The sequence below is a fragment of the Fringilla coelebs genome (assembly GCF_963513975.1).
Source record: "Fringilla coelebs genome assembly, chromosome: 5".
Lineage (NCBI taxonomy): Eukaryota > Metazoa > Chordata > Aves > Passeriformes > Fringillidae > Fringilla > Fringilla coelebs.
The window spans coordinates 6,158,988-6,178,079 of NC_140033.1; the positions used below are offsets into that span (position 1 = coordinate 6,158,988).

At 37.1% G+C, this 19,092-nt stretch overlaps 1 protein-coding gene across 3 annotated transcripts in view; it reads right to left on the minus strand.

Annotated features, from left to right (window-relative positions):
- USP6NL (USP6 N-terminal like) overlaps nt 1-19,092 on the minus strand; it is a 111,911-nt gene that overhangs the window by 13,945 nt on the left and 78,874 nt on the right. For all 3 annotated transcript variants that reach the window (XM_084206286.1, XM_084206287.1, XM_084206285.1), the window contains 8 exons: nt 13,714-13,821; nt 11,736-11,845; nt 9,466-9,514; nt 7,692-7,812; nt 4,504-4,598; nt 2,914-2,979; nt 2,727-2,826; nt 479-631 (listed from right to left, as the gene is read on the minus strand). In XM_084206286.1, coding sequence (XP_084062412.1) covers nt 479-631; nt 2,727-2,826; nt 2,914-2,979; nt 4,504-4,598; nt 7,692-7,812; nt 9,466-9,514; nt 11,736-11,845; nt 13,714-13,821 — 802 coding nt within the window. The remainder of the gene's footprint in view (nt 1-478; nt 632-2,726; nt 2,827-2,913; nt 2,980-4,503; nt 4,599-7,691; nt 7,813-9,465; nt 9,515-11,735; nt 11,846-13,713; nt 13,822-19,092) is intronic.

Below are 19,092 nucleotides of genomic sequence, written 5' to 3' on the forward strand. Positions count from 1 at the left end.
CTATTCCACTAAACACCCAGCAAGTCTATCACTTGCAAAAAATTAAAAATCTGGATTTGACAAACAGAAGAAGCTACTTGACCTGAAGTTTGGTCCACATCTAATCAATCTACAAAACAGTCTGGATTCTCTGAAAATGCGTGTTTCAGACACTTTGAAACCTTGATATTTGATCCTCTATCTGAAAGGTTTTATCAATTCAAGTTAATAAAATTACCAGAACATGGTACTTTTCACAGTGCTTTGCCATTACCTTAAAAACAGTAAAGAAAACACCAAAAGAAGAAGAATATCCATGAAAGGAAAAGTGGTGATTTTACACTGTAAAATATTTTTGGATAAAAACTCCCCAAATCTATGCAGTGATGAAGATGAAAATATTTGCACAGTTTTCAACAGCATTTAATTAACATTTAAAAAATTACCAATGTGTGATTAACTCTAAATATCTAACTCTGCATATTTGCAAGTTTCTTACCAGCAACTGGTAAATCCAGCTTTGCTCGTTTCAATTCTGACATAGAATTTTGGAGCTGCTCTATTACAAAGTCATCTTCATAGAAGAAATCCTTGGCTAAAGACTCCTGCAGAAATTCTACAAGCTCTTCCATTTGTAATTTCATCAGATGCTCTATATAAGGAGAAAATATTACATTATACATTAAGACATCTTGATAATGAACACTCAAAAATGTACTTTAGTCATGAGGTGCTTTTGTTTTCAAAGTAGAATGAAAAACACTTGTTAATTAGGCAGATAACAGATTTCTACAACTAGAGATCTAAAAATACATTAAAATTTCACTTGCAAGTCACCATGGAAATCCTTTCTACACATTATTCTTTACTTAGGATGGTGTTTTTTAGAAAACTAACTACAAGTCACCCTCCTTCAGCCTTATCATGTCCAACAGCTTCAGGCCTTTATTTGTCAGCCTGCATCCTCAACTTACAACCACTGCTGTGGATGTAAACAACAGACATCATCTCTCTTATTAGGAGCTCTGAAAAGCAGATAAACATTTTAAAAATCCCTATTTACAGCACCCTCATTTACAACTGAATTCATTCCCAATGAACTGATGATGGCAGTTCACACTTCAGAACCATTGCTTCAGGCTCTCTGAAAATTCAGGTCATATTTTGCAAGTCATTTTATAATTATCAGATTCTGTTTGTTTCCCTTTTTACACAACAGTAAGGCCATGTGGATTGCAAGGCTGTAACTGCATACCTGTCTCTTTTTTACATCATTTGTACATCATCAAAAGTTTCAGATGCATAATTTCAATATGGAAACCATTAAAAAAACTGGTTTGGTGCTGTAATAAAAATGCTCTCACTGACTAAATATACCATCCATGTTTTTGAGGGTAGACAAGAAATTGGAAAACAAATCAGAATCTGTCTTCTTCCAGCTTCTCTGCCAACCCTCTCATCTCCTCTGCTGCCATAAGGTTCTCTCAGTGTTTGATCATGGAGGAAGTTGCTGTGTACTTGCTAAGCAAGCAAATCCACACTGAGACTTTTTCCTCAGGTCTTCCCATTAAAAGAGTGGTGAATAAAAAAAAAAATCAAGTAGATATTTATTTGAAAATAAAGAAGAGAAAACAAAATGTTAAGCCTAATGATTTGTCTCTGTATGTTTAGCTTTCTCAAGTGCAAAAAGTGCAGAAGGTAACCTGTTCCATTTTTCAACGTTGTTTATGAACAAACTAATGAAAACATCCCAGTGAGACAGTGAGGTAGCATCACCACAGTTCAAGAAGGATACACTAGCAAGGAAATGAAAACATTGATTCTGTGGGCCCCACACAGACCTCTGCATTTCCACAGAGTCAAGTGACTTCACTCAGAAAGCCCAAGTCCCACAGGAGGAGTGTCTCAAAGTTGAGCTACAAATTATCATTTTTTAAAATGCTCAAATCTACTTAAGAAGCCACCATCCACCTTCAAAAGCTTTTTGGGTCCCTGAAACTTAGGATGCCAAGTCACTTTGGGGAACCAGGGATAGATGCTTTAGACAGCTCTGTTCAAAATCTCAGATTTTACTTCACCCAAAGTCAAGAGATGAAGGAGAAGTTCACAGGCAGACTAGGGAATTTCTGGATTTAATTACATTCTTGGACAAACAATGGTATAAAGTGACACAGACTGGTGATCCCTTGTTGCTGAGGTTTTGCTGGTAGATTTTCAGCATTTAGTAGCACAGACTTGAATCTTTGTGTGTTTTTGATTAATTTAAATCCTGTGGCTAAAGAAGCCATTTCCACACCATGAAACTACCACACTTTTGCCCATTGTTTAGTCAGTAATACAACTGACTTCAGCTCCAAATAACTTTCTTATTCTAATAAATACTTCTGTTTGACAATCACACTGCATTGGGCCCAGGTGAGATGGAGTTAATTTTCCCCACAGCTGTCCTGGTGTCTAAAAAAGTCCATCTTGTTTTCTCCTTCCCCCAGTCCTGCTAAAGAGGAGAGGGATAGAGCAGCTTGGTGGGCACCAGGATCCAGCCAAGATCAACCCACAATACACACACAATTATAAATCAGAGATTTTTAACTTTCTGTGCATAAGGAATGAAAAATATCTGTCAGAAGCAGCATAAGGCATGTGGGAAACTAAGATTTTTACATATTAAGGTCAAACTACACAAAATGAGAACAAAACTAGCTGAACTTCTGTTTAGGTTTCAAAGGTTTGACAGATTTCTTTCTTACTTCTGTGCAGTTTCAGAATTGTGTAAGACATAGCAGTGAGAATCCTCTCTCCTTCAAGTATGTAGATATCCCATATCCTGAGGCTTAATGTAAAGGGAGTCTGCAATGACAGAATCAGGCAATGCTGTGAAAACAGTCTGCCCCAAGTCACAATTAAAAACAGCAACAGAAAGAAAAACATACTCACACGATCAAGAAAACACTGGAAAAACCACTTGGTTGTGTAAAAGCTGGTGGGCATATCCTGGGAGTCCTGCAAACAACACAGAAGTTGAAAAATACTTTCAAAAATCCAAGTAATGCCTTGCAATCTCAATGAAAAAACATTTTTCCCTTGAGGCTAATGTACTCAATAGTCACCATAAATAATTAATTTAACTACACAAGACACTGTTACTTCAATCCAACAGAGGCAAATTCTGGTTTTTATAGCTTTTCTTCATTAATTTCACCACCTGAAGAACATGCACTTAGAAGTGCTGAAGTATTAATACATCCTAGACTTTTATCATGTTCTTGGGACAAAGGCAGCAAAGGATAAAATCCTCTCTCAAGAAAATAAATCAGTATTCTGGAGCAACCCAAGTTCAGGCACTGGGTCCATTAAGTCTTTCATTTCTCTGTAGCAAGGCTGAAAGGACTTCCTTACAAAAATACATATCCAGCAGAAATTATTGGAAAACAACCAAATTCTTTGACCAGTGGGCCTCAAACAGGATGTAGGCTGATAAGGAATTTTATTTCTTGATTAAGGGGCCTGACTTCCCCTAGAGCACAGATAATCCATCAGGTATGACACCCATCCAAAGATTGCTAAAGCTTCTCTGCAGCTTCGTGGTGCTCTTCAAAGTCATTGCACAGTAAGAAGAAAAGCCAAAGTAAAAGCTGAAAAGCTAAGAAATCCTGAATTTTAACTGTGGGATAACATCATATTCTGTGCTTGCCAGATTCAGTTTTGCCAAAAATTAAGTACCAAATTTGAGAACTTGGCTATACAAGCACTGAATAAACAATGGGCCAAGTCCCTTTGGTTTATGTGCAGGCTTTACTTTTGTCTTTCAGGAGTTAACACTGGCTCATTTTAGTGACACACTCACAGGAAGAGATGAGGAAAATGATGAAGCTGCAAGTGAGCATCTCTTACACTACTTTTTAAGAACTGGAGATGGATTCTGGCAGTACCAATGTACTGTAAAATGAAATTCTTGATGTCTACTGGAAGGGCATTTTTCTTCCATTAGAAAAATAATTTACATCTTAGAATACATATAGCCAATTTAAAAAGGCATGTTATTTTCTATTTAAATGCATTAAAAGAGATCAAACTACATATGTAGCTTCATGAAAATAGAAGTATTTTAAATGGACCGTTTACACCTCTATAAAGGTTATTTTTTAAACAGAAATTAGAACTGGTTGGTCCTAAAGTCACCTCTGTCCAGAGATGAACCAACCACAAGCTAAACATACAAAAAGGCCCTGATAAAATGTTCTAGCATCAGTTTGCTCACAGAAGCTCACACAAGGCCAAATAGAAGAGCCACACATTGTCCTGAACTCAGAGGTCCAAACTGAGACAGACACCCAAATTAATCACTCTTATGATCTAATTTCATCATAACTTTGCCTATAATGAAAACAACAACACTTCTGCCTCTTTAAAACTTCACATTTTTTCCTGAAGTTTGCTTATTCTTTATCAAGTGGGTTCACCTGAACTGAAACAAGGTACAAAGCTGTAAATTTGCATGGCTTGCATACTGAAATAAATACTTACCAAATGCTCCTTAAGTTTGGACAAAAATTTCTTCAGAATTTTGTCATGATGTTCCTGAAACCTCATCAGTTTTGGAAAACCAGGAATAAAAAAACCTAAGAAAAGAAGTTGGCCACTTAACAGGGGTTTGTACCATAAAATGATATTAAAAAAGCCATTAAGGCTCCAAGAACACTGGATCTGAACAGATATTCACAACAATATTTTGATGTCTCTATACAGATATGCACATACTCCTGCCTAAATAGCTACAATCAATACATTCCCTTCGTGACAAAGATCAGATCAGAATAACAAATGACAGCAGATCCATCATTCCTACATTAATCAAACTAATATAAGATCACGTGGAAACACATTTATAATTATTCTTTAAAAGAAAACCAAAACAAAGAATCACAACCCTCACCCACTAAAATTAAAATTATAGTCCAGAAAATTCATGATGGAAGGGCAAACAGCATAGGTATCTACTAGAACTGTCTGCATTGAAGAAAAGATCATTAAAAAGACAAGAAGGATATTCTAGCTAGACAAATATCATTATTATATCCTATAAGTAAAGACTATGAGCTCACACAACTGAAACAAAGGGCATTAAAAAATCCATCTAATTGTTTTAGTGATTACACATGGAAAATTCTAAGACACCTTTCCAGCTGAGGTATCAGCAGAGTTAAAGTTATAAAAAATCTCCAATATATTTTAAGTGGTATGAAAACTGGAAGAACAAGTACAGACTGACAGCAGCCATGCAACTTAAAAAAAAAAAAAAAGAGTGACTAAAGTCCCAAACCAAAAAGCAAAGGCTTTCTAGTTCCAGTTGTGCAATTCAGTGCACAGTCACTAAGACACAAGATTTAAAACCTCAGATTCACACAAGTTTAGTATTTCATAGATACAAATGCAAATTCTACAATACTTAAATGTCAGATTGCATATTAGGAAATTTCAATAACACAGGCAAGGTATTTGGTTTTTTTTCTTACTGTAAACAGTGACTACATCAAAGCTAATTAGCCATCAACAATAACAATAAAGGTTCTTTTTCCATGAAAGGTTGCTCTTTTACATTTACATACACCAACTCATTATCCTGAATTTTTGAGACTATAAAAAGATCAATAGAAAGAGCTTCCAAAAAAGCAGATAATTTTCAGGGTCAGATGTCTGTATTTTATCATCTAGAGAGTTTGCATCTTCCATACAATATGAAATAGCAGAGAGGCCAAATTCATCTCTTGATTTCAAGGAGTGTCTATACTAGAAATTAGTCTGGCTAATGGGCTGCATCCAAAAAGTATTCTAGGCTGCTGTATCACAGGTAAAATTGAAAAAAAACCATGAAAAACCTTGTCTGTGGGGAGAAGCTTTTAACCATCCTAATCCTGCCAATAGGATTCTACCTGAATTTCTTAGCCCACTCCCATGATTTCCATAGGCAGATGCCCATTTCAGAGAATTATCTGATGGTCAGTGGCATCAAGTGCAACTATAAAAGTTTTTCTTCATGGATATTGGTAATTTGGAATTGAAATTCCTTAAGCTTTAAAGACATTGCTTTAAGCTACTTTCCCCAAAGAAGAACATAGAAAGTGCAAACTGAAATATGACATCAGTTAAATCAGTTTCCTGAGTTTAAAGTTTCCTTTCTCAGTTTAAAGTTTTCTTTCCAGAACCTACAGTGATATTTACAGATGCACAGTGACATTTAAAACAGATAAACTCAAGGAATCACAGGAAATCCAGGTTGGACAGGACTTTTGGAGATTATCTGGTCCAAGCTGCTGAAAGCAGAACCTTGGACTAGTTTGCAACATTTAATAAATGATAAATTGGGAACATATGAGTTATAATTAAAGTTTTATCAACCTCTATAAATACAAACTTGCCTACCAGGCACTCCAAAACAGTTTCAGTGTGTATAATAAAGCTGTGACACAATGGTTCATATGCCCTGTGGAGAAGCTTGTCAAGCCTTGGGCTACTCAAAGCTCCCTCCTTTCTCTCCCACCACTTGACAGGGGTGTGACAGGAGTAAAGGAGGGAGGTCTGCAACATCTCAAGCAACTCATCTGCCTGTGTTTATCCTCCAGTTTATCATGCACATGATTTGGTAAATAAGGACCTGATTTTGACTTACTTCCCCCAAAGTAAGAATTTTCTTTGAGGTTTGAGGAGCTCAATATTCTACATGGCTGAAGTTACACAGGTTTGGTTTGGATTACTATGAAATCTATAGATTTTTTTTTTGTAAGATGCTTTTAGTCTGTGTTATCATTGTGTAAAGCTCCGAGAAAATCTTTTGACATTTGATTAACTCAAAATTTCATTTGTGTCATTGACATCAGATGACACTTTTTTTCCTCCCCCTGAGAAGACAGCTCTGCAGAACTGTAAACAGCAAAATAACAAACTATCCCTTTGTTTTGGGGGTGGGGAACATCCAGGAACAATGAAAAGCATGGGAAGGAAGATATCACAGAATGAGAAATTCTTCAGCAGGTAAAAGCAGCTAGAACTTGTTGGAAATTTGCTAAAAAGCCCAAGTTCTGGATGACATTTACTTTTGCAGGCTTCCAAGAAGTACAGCTTTTCTAAATCACCACAACTGTAACATCACAAAGGTTTTGGAATTCCTGGACTCGTTCCATACCAACAGCCATGGAATATGCATAGATCATACTAAATCTGGCATGGAAAGAGAGCACCACCAATAACATAACACCATGAGAGCAGGAAATTGTGTGAGAGGTAGAGATAAAACTGAGAAGCCTGAAGTTCATGCCTAGACACAAGTCCATTTTTTACTGTAGATTCCTAGCCTGCCAAACGATAGCACAGCTGCAATATTACTTTACACACTCTGTATTAGGCTTCCACTACTATTTTATTACTATATAGATGTCTACATAACCAGTTTTCAATTGGTTACATTCCCTGAGAGAATAAAAGAAGAGGAAACCATCTGATTTTCATTAAGAACTATTTGAAAGATATCACATATAAAAACCATTGCTCTCTCTTATGGATGAGAGCTCCAGTAACATCCAATACCTCCCCCAAGAATAAAGCTCTCATTATGTTTTATTTTTGACCAATCAGAACAGAAGAGTTTCATTTTCAAATAATTTACAGCTTAAATAGGACAGGCTGAAACCTAAATACACTGACAGGAAACTCCATACCATGCATAGCGTGCTTTGGACCAGAGAGAAGTTTCACCAAGGCCCAGAAGGCATCTTCTTCATTCATGAACATCAGGAGCAAAGCTGTGATCTGGCTCATTCCCTGACAGTATCCAACTTCCTGGAAATCATACAGTGGGAATTAAAATGCTGGAAACAAAAGCCTCATAGCCATGAACTTTTAGCTCTTCCATGAGTTAGTGGAGGAAAGATGGTGCCTGTCCTGATGGCAAAGCTTCCCACCAAACACACTTCATATTTAAGCATTAAAAATATTGATTGATAGAAGGGATGATGCACAACCCTCCAACTGAAAAGTAACCTGGAAGTATTGATTGCTCATTAGAACTCACTACTGATGAACAAAATCCTTGGTCAGTACTAATATTTTCAATTTACTGTATCATCTTTTTGTGCAATGGATGCATTTCTCATTTAGTTGTAATTTGGGGGGGTTTTATGGAGAGTGAGAGTATCTGGCTTTGTTCTTGTTTACACTCAGGGCACCATCTGATAAACACAGCATTTTTCAACAGTGACCTGTAACTATAAACTTGCTCAAGTTTAGCAGCCCAACCACAAGCAACTGTAATAAACCCAAAGAAAAAAATTATTGTTCCAAAACTGAACTTGAGTACTTCCACTGCTATTAATTTTGGATTTTATGGCAGGAACCAGCTGTCACTATCATTCAGCTGCAAAGATAACCCCATCAATAAAGTATTTGTAAAGACAATTACTTAATTGTAGAGTATTTTCAAGTTTACAAGTTCTTAGCACAACTTTGTTCTAGAGATAAAAACAAAGCATAAGAACTGCTACACATTAAGAGGAAAAATACAACAAGTGCAAAATAACAACTTAAAAAATACAACAAGAAGTGTAAAATAAAAACTTCACTATAATATTCTCATCATTACACTTTGATGATTGATTTCAAACATAATTATTCATGCAACTTGAAAATACCAGTCCAGTATTTTATATGAGGTAGAAAAGGTCAGACAGAAAGGTTACATTTCCTAGAACTTTGAAAAAATCCAAACCAACCAGTATTTAATTCAAGTACATGATTTAATTTCTCTTTCCTCTTCTAAAGTTAACATATTTTATATTGACTTCTGGGGAGTTGCTAATGGATATAAAATGGAAGATGCACAGAAATGCTCAAAATGGGCCCAAGGAATGAGGGACAGTTAAACCACAGTTAAATGTGGACATGAAGGCATTTCTTTTTCTATTTTTAGCATACAGCCAAAAGACATTACCAAACATATAAGCTTCTAACCCTTATGATACAGTCTGGGAACCCTACTCTAATAAATCCCTTTCAGGACTGCAGCCAAGACCAAGCACTTATGTAAAGATGCAACCTTTTAAACTAATTCCAATTTTTTTTTAACCTTTCAGGTTATGAAATACACCTGTGGACTTCAACATGCATCTTTCTGCAGTATTTTCCTCTCCATCATTCAAATGAAAGGGAGGCAGATAATATAATGGGGGGAAATATCAGTCACACAACACTCCAGCACAACACAAATTCAATATTCTTATTACAAATTGTAAGCATAGTTCAATCTGTCCAATAAAACTCATAATTCAGATGCTTTATTTAAACTTCAGCTCAAAATATGTCAACAAATAATTTTTTTCCTATGTACTTCTAAAGGTCTCTGAAATGTCTGTTGGTTTGTTTAGGGAGAAAGAGATGCAAGTAATCTTAGAGCACATTTAGAGAAACCAGATTTAAGTGTGAAGGAACACAGCTTACCGTATTATATATGGAATATGCAGCTAAAATATGGAACAAAGATTGTTGCCTGGAGAAATAAGAGCAGAAAATGAAAAAGCTATAGTATTATCTTTTATAAAAACAGAAAAACATAGAAGTAGTGAACTGCATTTTGGAAACATGTTTTCCCAATTTAACTTGTCTAGCACTAAAGAACAGGATAAACCACATTTGAAGACAATAAGTGCTTCTGATTTCAAGCCTATTTTGTAATTAGCACCTATATGATGTTTTACACGTTGAAATGTTTCAAAAAGTATCAATATACTTTAGAAGAGAGTAGTGACACATCATCACTTTTACAGACAGGTAAAGTGAAACATTGCACGAGTGACATTTCAAACACTGATTTATTCTGAATGCCAAAATTTAAACTCCCCAAACTTGTTTTCTGTGCTTGCAGAACACTAACAGCTGCTACTGATTCCAAACAGAGATGTAGAAGTGAAGATGTGAAATACACAAAGCAGCCACAAAGGTGTCTTAATCTTGGCACTGAAATTAAAGTCTGCTCTAGTGACTGCTACTGTCAAACTGAAGAAAAACAATATTAACTCTGGCTCAGCATCCTGTGCTCAACCCTCTGTTGATCTCTGGGTACTTCAGAGCTAGAATTACAAAAAGCTTTGTAGAGATCCCTTGCTCTCTGCAAAACAGTCTAACTTGTGAAGGTAGCCAGACAAAAAGCCCCAAACAACACCAAACCAGCCAGCACCACTCTGCTCTTTCCAAGTTGTGTATGAAAGTAACAGTGGAGAGCTCTCATAATCAACTTTTAAACTCACAGGTACTTTTTGTCACCTGTTCAGGAGAGAATCTGATACCTGAATGCCTACTTTCATCTACAAGTAAAACTGCTAAAATTTAACAGCAGAGCTTTGCATATTGCCCTTTTTCTGTCCAGTGAAAATTCTCTCCCTCTTACTAATCAATGAATGGAAAGACATATTAGCAGGCTAAATAAAAGAAAGCATAAGTCAGAAGGTCCTTATTTTCTTTTGGGAAGAGGATTTATACATGAAGAATTTTATCAAAACATCTGCATTGGGGCATTTTTGTTTACCCTCTTGCAGAACTGAAGTTTAGCCATTCTCCAGTAACCAAAGAAAAGTGTAACAAGGTACTAGACTTTAAGCTGGAGCCTTTTTTTAATGACAAACTAACAGGTCCCCAGTGAACACCAGAACCTCCTGTACCCTCAGCTGACCACATGAAACTGAGCATAGGAGCTCAATCTCATTCACAGTTCCCTGCACAGAATAACAGTGATTTCAGCATTATTTACACTAGATGGTAGCACTGAAGACCTGTAAAAAAATGAACCTTCAAAGACATACAGTCTTCTTAAAAGTCAAACAAGCAATTGACTCACCCAGGGGACTTTATTTCATTGCTATGTGAAATGATTTCTGAATTTTCCATTGAGGCATTGCTGGAAATGCATAATATATGTACAGTAATTCTGAGATCTGTTCCAAGTGTGAAATTGCTTTAGGCAGCCAAAGGCTTTCCTGTGGACTTTGAGGGCACAGTTACACCAGCCACAGGGACTGGAGCTGGCTCTGCTTGTGTTAACCCCAAACTGAAGAGGCAACGAGCTCCTGTTGACATCTAAAATGTGTGCACAGAACACAGAGGGGCCTGAGCAGCACAGGCACTGCCAGCCCTGCACAAATGGATCAGAACTGCACTGGTTGCATGGAACCATCTCAGCCTGGGAATCTCTGCTTTGTGCTCCTTCCTTACAGCCTTCAAAGAAATTCCCCTGATTCAGGATTTTTTCCACAAAATATCTAGAATAATAATGTAAGAAAATGTTTCTTTTATTATCACATTAAAGCACACAGCTCTGAGTACCACTTTTTGAGAACAGCAGACTACCATAAAATCTGCCTTGGCAAGAAAAGGAGATTAAAAACTGAACTAATACAGAGACAGAAGGGGAAAAATACCCTCTTTTTCTCAGCAGGGTGCTGATGCTGCAAGCAAGCAACAATACTGATGTTTGCATCCCCATTTTTTTCACTATTAAGCATTTTTAAAGATGACAGCTGCCTAATATTCCTCCTCTAGTGACAGCAAAAAAATATAAGGAAACAAAACATTTTGAAGAAATCCAAAAGCACTATGGCCTACAGTTGTAAATAAGTAAATGCTCACTTACAAAAAGACTGCTTTATTTGGTTCTGAATTAGATAATGGAAGAATACAAAACCCAAAGGAAGGCTAAAATCTTTGGGTTTACTTACTTCACACCGTATCTGTCCCGGAACATGATGTTGTCTCTGTACGTGCGGTTCACATCGAGGTCAATTTGCCGAATATCTGGTGAAGACCCTCGTGCTTGATACTTCAATTTCTGCGAGTACAGCAAAGAACAGAAGTTTAAAATTGTGAACTCTAAAAAAGCAGAAACCTGCTTGACTACACAGCTATGTTGAATTAATTGTCATCATGGGATTTAAAGCAATACAGAATAGCAACTCACAGGATTAACAGTTTTAACTTCCAAAATAAGCATGTACATGTACAAATTCTGTGAGTCAGAAACAGCCACAGAGTAAAGATGTAGAAAGACCAATCCTGTAATACACATTTTTTTGACACATCATTCACGACCCATATTTAAGATTGTTCCAGCATTTTAAATTTCTTATTGTCATTTCTGAGGCAGGCACAGCACTAGAGAAAGAAAATTAATTTTGCTACTCAGGAACAAGAACCTGAGATGCAAATGCTCTAGACTAGACTTTAAGCAAATGATTTAGTGTGGTTTTCATACTTCTCCTGTCTTTTCTCTAGCAGAAGTAATAGCTACATAGCTGCCAGTTATTATCTAAATATAGATAATGGACATTTCTCTAGTAATTTCCTCTTTCTGTTCTAATCTAATTTAGCTGTAGAATATGTCTACTTTAACACTTGCTTTAGTGTTTTATAATTAAATCCATTTTTGTAATTGAATACTTATGAAACCTGCACAGGTTTAGACTGACACCTTATTTTTTGCACTTACAAAATTTTTTTCTTGACTCTCATTACTCTCACTTCTGTCAGTAAAAGTTGAGTTTGCAAGACCCTGGATTCAATATGGTCTTTTTAAAACATTACTTCTGACTATTAGAGAACACCACAGACAATCAAAAGAGAAAACTCTACAGACTCTGGTTGCAAGAATACAAGAGTAAAGTAAAAAATGATAATAATAAAGGGGACAAACAGGGAACAATAACATGCATCCAGTCTGTTAAACACAACCAGAATTTTAAGGCACATGAGGAATTACTTGTAAGGCATTGAAGCAACTTAACACTAACTAACTAACATATCTCAGCTATGTGTACCTTTCAGTACAATTTAAACTGAACATCCAGAATTATTTGTCCCTCAGACAGACAGAAGAGCAGCAAAGGGAAAATTTCTAGTTTTAAACAGCCATAGATAACGAAGTACCCTAAGCCCTTGCAAACTCTCAGATGTGAAAGAACAGAAAGGTACCAAAAGTTTGAGAAACAGGAAGGACAGAAGGTTAAGAACTGAAATTTCCCCTGCAAAGAGAACTGAAAGAAGCTATTTGACCTACAATAAATGTTTATTATCCTTCTGACTTTAAGGTGTGCAGTTTGTAAGTGACACTTGCAGTGAGAGTGTTAGTATCACTTCAGGAAATAGGGAAATAGAGAGCAGCAAGATGAGTATATCACAAATAAATCAGATAATGATGGAAGAAAATCTTTCTACTTCTGTATCTGAACTACAAACATTTCTTTGTTTTGCATTGAGCATTATATGACATTAGTAATTCCTGAAGATTATTTCACCTATTTTTAAATGCATCTAATTTTACTTGGCATTCTTTCTCACAACTACATTATTCAACATAACCTGTTATACCTCCTTTGGATCTCCCACTAGTCTTATTGAGGAACTTAAAAAATAATAGTCAGAAAAAGCAGCTTGTTAGACTAAAGAGCAAGAAATATGAAGAAGGTAACAGACACCAAAGTTTAGATAACATCAACACCAACAATCTTCTTTCATAAGAATCCTCATCTACTCAGACTCATTCTCAGCTCAGCTTTTTCCTAGCTAAAACAAGCAATAGAGTGAAATGTAATTTCTATTTTATTTTTTTAACATTGCATAACAGCAAAGGCTTAATAAAGACTGTAGCTTTAGTACCTGGTATTTTTAAATTAATATTAGGTAGAAATTCTACAAACTCACATTATAAAAGTCTTTCATTTCTTCTTTCATCTTCGGAACATCAAGCAACAAGGACCAGACTTGCCCTCTCAACTGCAGCGGGATCCCTTTATAAATTCTCCTATGAAACTGCAAAAAAAAGAAAATAAGGTAAAAATGCAGCCCAATTTACAATGCTCTGAGTAAAAGCAATAGTGATGCACAACATGCTAAAGAGAAAAATGGAATTACATCAAGCACCCCAAGAAAGGGAGGACCTGCTGGGGAGAAAGTGTTCCAGGGTATTTTGAACGTGTCCAGCAGTGCCATTTGGGACCTCTTGCCAGAATCCAGAGGCACAGGGACAAAACAGGCACATGGGCCAAACCAGCCCAGGTGATGCTTTCAAGCCAGGACTTTTGCATGTAGGAAGGTCTATCCAAATTGTATCACCTTTGCTCAGCAAATTTTGTAATTTAGGTCCCAAAAATCAGATTCTTGGCAACGCTATTTCAGGATAAGCCACAAATAGCTCACTGTAATTACAGCCTATAAATAGAAATAGCAAAAAAGCAAGCAGCAAAATCACAAAGCTTTAAACATTATTAGTAAAAACCAAAAAGCAGAACTGATTTTTGAATTCTTCTAAAACTGTGACAGTATGCTCAAATGTATGTGTGCAAGGAAACAAAGTGAGAGATCACAAAAAAAAAAAAAAAAGAATGTGCCATTTCTAAAGCTAACAGATCTCACATTCTATTTCTAAATTAACAATCAATCTCCTACATGCATATAAAAACATTTGTAAAAAAAAAAACAAGAAAAGAACACAAAAAGGTGTTATCATCTTTTGAAGACATATCTAAGACAAGGAAAATTAAAAAGACAACTGTGACACAGAAAATTAACCTTTCTGAAATTATGTTTTAAGGATTATTTTAATGACTACACAGGGAGACAATTAGGTTTAAAAGAGAACAAACCACACACAACTACTCTCCAATTTTTTCTTCATGTTTATCCCACAATGGAAGTTAGACCTTAAAAATTTCAGTTGACAAAGCTACTACTTCTTTAAACATTTTTATAAAAGTTATGTTTGCAGTAAGAAATATTTTAAAAGCAAAGTCCTGCTCAAAGACAGGACTGTTTTTCTTTTCACATATTTCACATCTCCAGTTTTGGGAAATTAATGAACCCCTCATTGCAGTGTACTTCAACCCTCCTGCCATTTGGAATATATCAGCTCTTTAAAGGTGTCTTTAATGCCAGCAAGGATTTGTGTCTGGATTGCAGAATCTCTAACTCTTGCACAAGTAAGGTTATGAGTTTCTTCCCTTGATCCTTTTTCAAATGAAAAACATAAACTTGTATAAGATACAACAGCCATCCTGGAGGCTGTCCACAAAAAAAATGTTGTGCTTCATAAAGAAAACTTTGCTGCATTAATACAAAGGATGCTAAAGCAGCAACACTTGCAGTGTGAGCACAGCTGTGCCAGTTGAGTTTTTCTGTAAAGATGAAGAGCAACATACAGAGCTCCAAAGCAGCCTTCTCTACAGATGGATACCCTGAGCTCAGGTCACACAGGATTTCAGTGTGTGTCAAACCAGACATAAGGTACCTGCTTGTGGGAGAGAAGAAAATTCCATCTTTTGAAATCCAAACACCCCCAACTGCAGTTGTCCTAGCAAGATATTAGCCTGCCTACTGGAAAGCAGAATGAGCCAAATTTGCAGAATCTTTTCTGGAAATTTGGAAGAAAATTATGGAAAAAACATGCAGTGATCTATGTCCTCAGTGAAAGGTAGTTTTACTCCTCAAAGCCATATGCAGCAGCAGAGTACCTCCACAACAAACATTTTTGTCAACTAATTATAATTTTGTAACACATTTTCAAATGTCTCCAAGAACAAAAGGTTATTAATGAAGACAACTGGTTGAAAAATAAATTCTCAAGACTACTGTTGTTGTATAAATTAGTGTTTTGGCAGAAGGTCAGGTAGATATAAAAGGCCAGAAATAAGCTTTTTTAGTAATAGCTTCTTATCCAAACAGAATTAAAACAATTCAAACCATCCATCCAAATTGTGGAGTTGTTGAGGGTTTTTTTTGGAAAATAAAACTGAAGAAGAATCTCCAGTTTCAGAGGAGTCCATGGCATTTACAATTTTCCCATCTTCTGCACTGCCCAGATTAAAACAGCCAAATGCTAGAAGAGTCCTTAAAGCAGTAAGTAAAAACTGAGAAAATAAAAAAACACAGGAGCAAAGCAAACATTTTTAGTAGCTAAGTTCTGAATTGTTGCACTACCAGGCAGAATAAACCCAAATAACATTCAAAGCTTCTTGCAAACCATTTCAGATCCGTGTTCAACTGACTCTGCTATTCCACCTACTCTTTTATTGAGGCAGAGAAAAAGCTCTCAGTCACCCCAAGTCATTACCAGATCCTGCCTACAGACTCAGCAGAAGACAAGACCAAAGACTTTCACTACCTGATACAGAGGAGAGAAATGTCACTCAGTCTGGAATGGGCTCCAGTGCACAAACAAGTGTGAAAAATTTCATATCCAATGGAAAACTGAGAGGAGGGGCTGATACACCAAGAGAGTTGTGCTGCCATCCAGAGTGATGTTAACAAGCTGGAGAAATGGGCTGCCAGGAACCTCACAGAGTTCAACAAGGAGAGGTGCAAAGTCCTGCACCTGGGAAGGAACAGCCCCAGGCACCAGAACATTCCAGGGGTCACCAGCCACAAAACAGCTCAGAAGAAAAGGACCTGGGGGTCCTGGTGGACACCCAGTTGAGCAGGAGCTAGGGCAGTGCCCTTGAAGAAAAGATGACCAGTGGTATCCTGGGCTGCACCAGACAGAAGCATTCCTAGCAGGCTGAGGGAGGGGATCCTTTCCCTCTGCTCAGCACAGTGAGTCCAGTTTGTCACAGTCATATTTTCTGAAAAATCCCTTCACCCAGGATTTTCTCCTGGGAAGCTGAGAAGCCTCAGATAAAAAGGGAAATAATTCTTATCTCATTTGCTTCTCCTGTGTTGTGCTCATGTGGAATGTGTTTGGAGATTGTTTACCCACAGGTGATTGTTTCAGTGGATTCTGGTGTGAGTTGTTTTCACTCAGTGGCCAATCAGGGCTGTGTCAGACTTTGGAAAGAGTCAGGAGTTTTCATTATTATCTTTTTAGCATCCAGTAAGTATCCTTTCTGTATTCTTTAGTACAGTTTAGTATAGCATTCTTGAATATAATACAGTATCATAAAATAATAAATTAGCCTTCTGAGAGCATGGAGATTCATCATGCCTTCCTGCCACTAGGGACCCTGCAAATACAACGCCAGTTTTCAACACAAGACAGACATGAAGACATTGCAGAGGGCTACAGAAATGATGAGACTTTACCACCTTTGCCATGAGGGGAGGCTGAGAGGGCTGGGACTGTTTAGCCAGGAGCAAAGACTCAGGGGGATTTTATCAATTTGTCCTTGCAGCACCCTGAAAGGAGAGTGCAGAAAGGACAGAGCCAGGCTCTGTTCAGTGGTGCCCAGTCACACAACCAGAGGCAATGGGCACAAACTGAAACACTGGAGATTCCCTTTGAACATCAGGAAACATTTTTTCTCTGTGAGGGTGACAGAGCAGTGGCACAGGTCACCCAGTCAGGTTGTGGTGTCTCCAACCTTGGAAATCTCAAAAGCCATCAGGACATGGTCCTGGGCAGCTGGAGGTGGCCCTGCACAAGCAGGTGCTGGACCAGGTGACCTCCAAAGGCCCCTTTCCAAGCCCAACCTTTCTGTGACCCTGTGCAATGCTGCAGTTTTGTGACAATGACACAGCTGTGCTGCATCTTGAGGAGTGAGGGGGGAACTCACACTTCACTGCAAAACTCATTTCTGATAATCATTCAGTCATCAAACAGTTAAAGAAAATATAAATGAGCACACTGATTATGAGCTAGCTGAATAAGCACCATGCTAGTGCCCTCTGCTGTCTTTTATGTCCTTATGTAATACCAGGTAAAACATCTGTTGAGAAATGCTGCTTGTATCTATATACTTGCAGAACTCTCATCTACTTCCCTGAACACTCAGAATTAATAATTCAAACAGAAAGTAGAAAATACAGGAAGCTACTTTTTTTCTTCTGCTTCTGGGAAGATGAAATACTGAGTAATTTTAAATAGTTTGTGCAGATTAAGGGCTTTCTTAAAATAATCACTCCAAACAAAGCACAAATACATAAACTCAGAGTTCAGACAAAAACACACATCTATGAAAACATTCATCATTCATAGAATGGGGTTATGGGATCTGGGTTGTTCCCATCAGCACAGGACATAGAAAAAAGAAACTGATCCTCAATACATATAATTATATAAACACAGGATACATAAAAATACAGGTTTAAATTCTGTAGCACATCTAAACTGATATTCAGACAAGGACAGCAGTCAAACTCCTGCAATTATTAATAAGATTGTTGATCCTGAAGTAGGTAGGAGAAACTGACACTAAATCAGGCCCCATCACGTGGGAATTCAAAGGAGCTTCTCATGCAAATACAAATTGGACTATAAATACACTGAATATACAGAATGAACTAAAACCCTTATAAAGCAAGAAAAAAAAAATCAGCTATCATCTCAATGAAGGCCATAATGTCCAACATACAAAAACACCTGGAAAATAAACAACCTCCCCTTCCTTGCCTGGCTCCCATCTCTCCAGCTCATGAACCCAACTGGTTTCTGGAAAGAGAAATGAGGCCACTGTCACACAGCCCTGGCCTGAAGAGTGGCAACTGGCCTCATTGCTCCTGCAAGATATAAAGTTGGTTTTCTTGAAAATAAAACTCTCTCAGCTGTCAGGCAGAGCTGCACAAGTAGCAAAGGGACTCTGCCACCTCAAAAAGAATTCGTGATGAGAAGCATAAGAATTAAAATCTGAAGTCTCACAAGAAAGTATATTTATAATGAAAAGAAAATATATTTATAAAGGCTGCTGCCTTTAGAGGTTCTTCAGCTTCTATGGGTTGCAAAAAAGGAAGAAAAAGTGCAAACAGAAGAGTTGCTCCATCTCATTCAAAAATCTCAGGAATTCAAAGAGGGTTCTTCATTAAGCCTCTGTGTTCAGACTCCAAACGAACTGGAGACTTGATTATTACACTGTGTGTGAATGCCAGAACAGCTGGAAATGGCAGCTACCCTGATTGTTTCTCTTCTTCCTTTCCCCTTCAATTTAGGCAACTTCAGTCACAGATAGATGAAGGCAGACAGGCAAAGACAGAAATACTTTGGTGGAAATACTCAAATGGGAATACAACATATAACAGTTTTATTTAATCTTTCCTGAAAGTTATGATCATACTAAGCCAGGAAGGATTTACTATCTGTGGGTGGTTGATTGTACACTG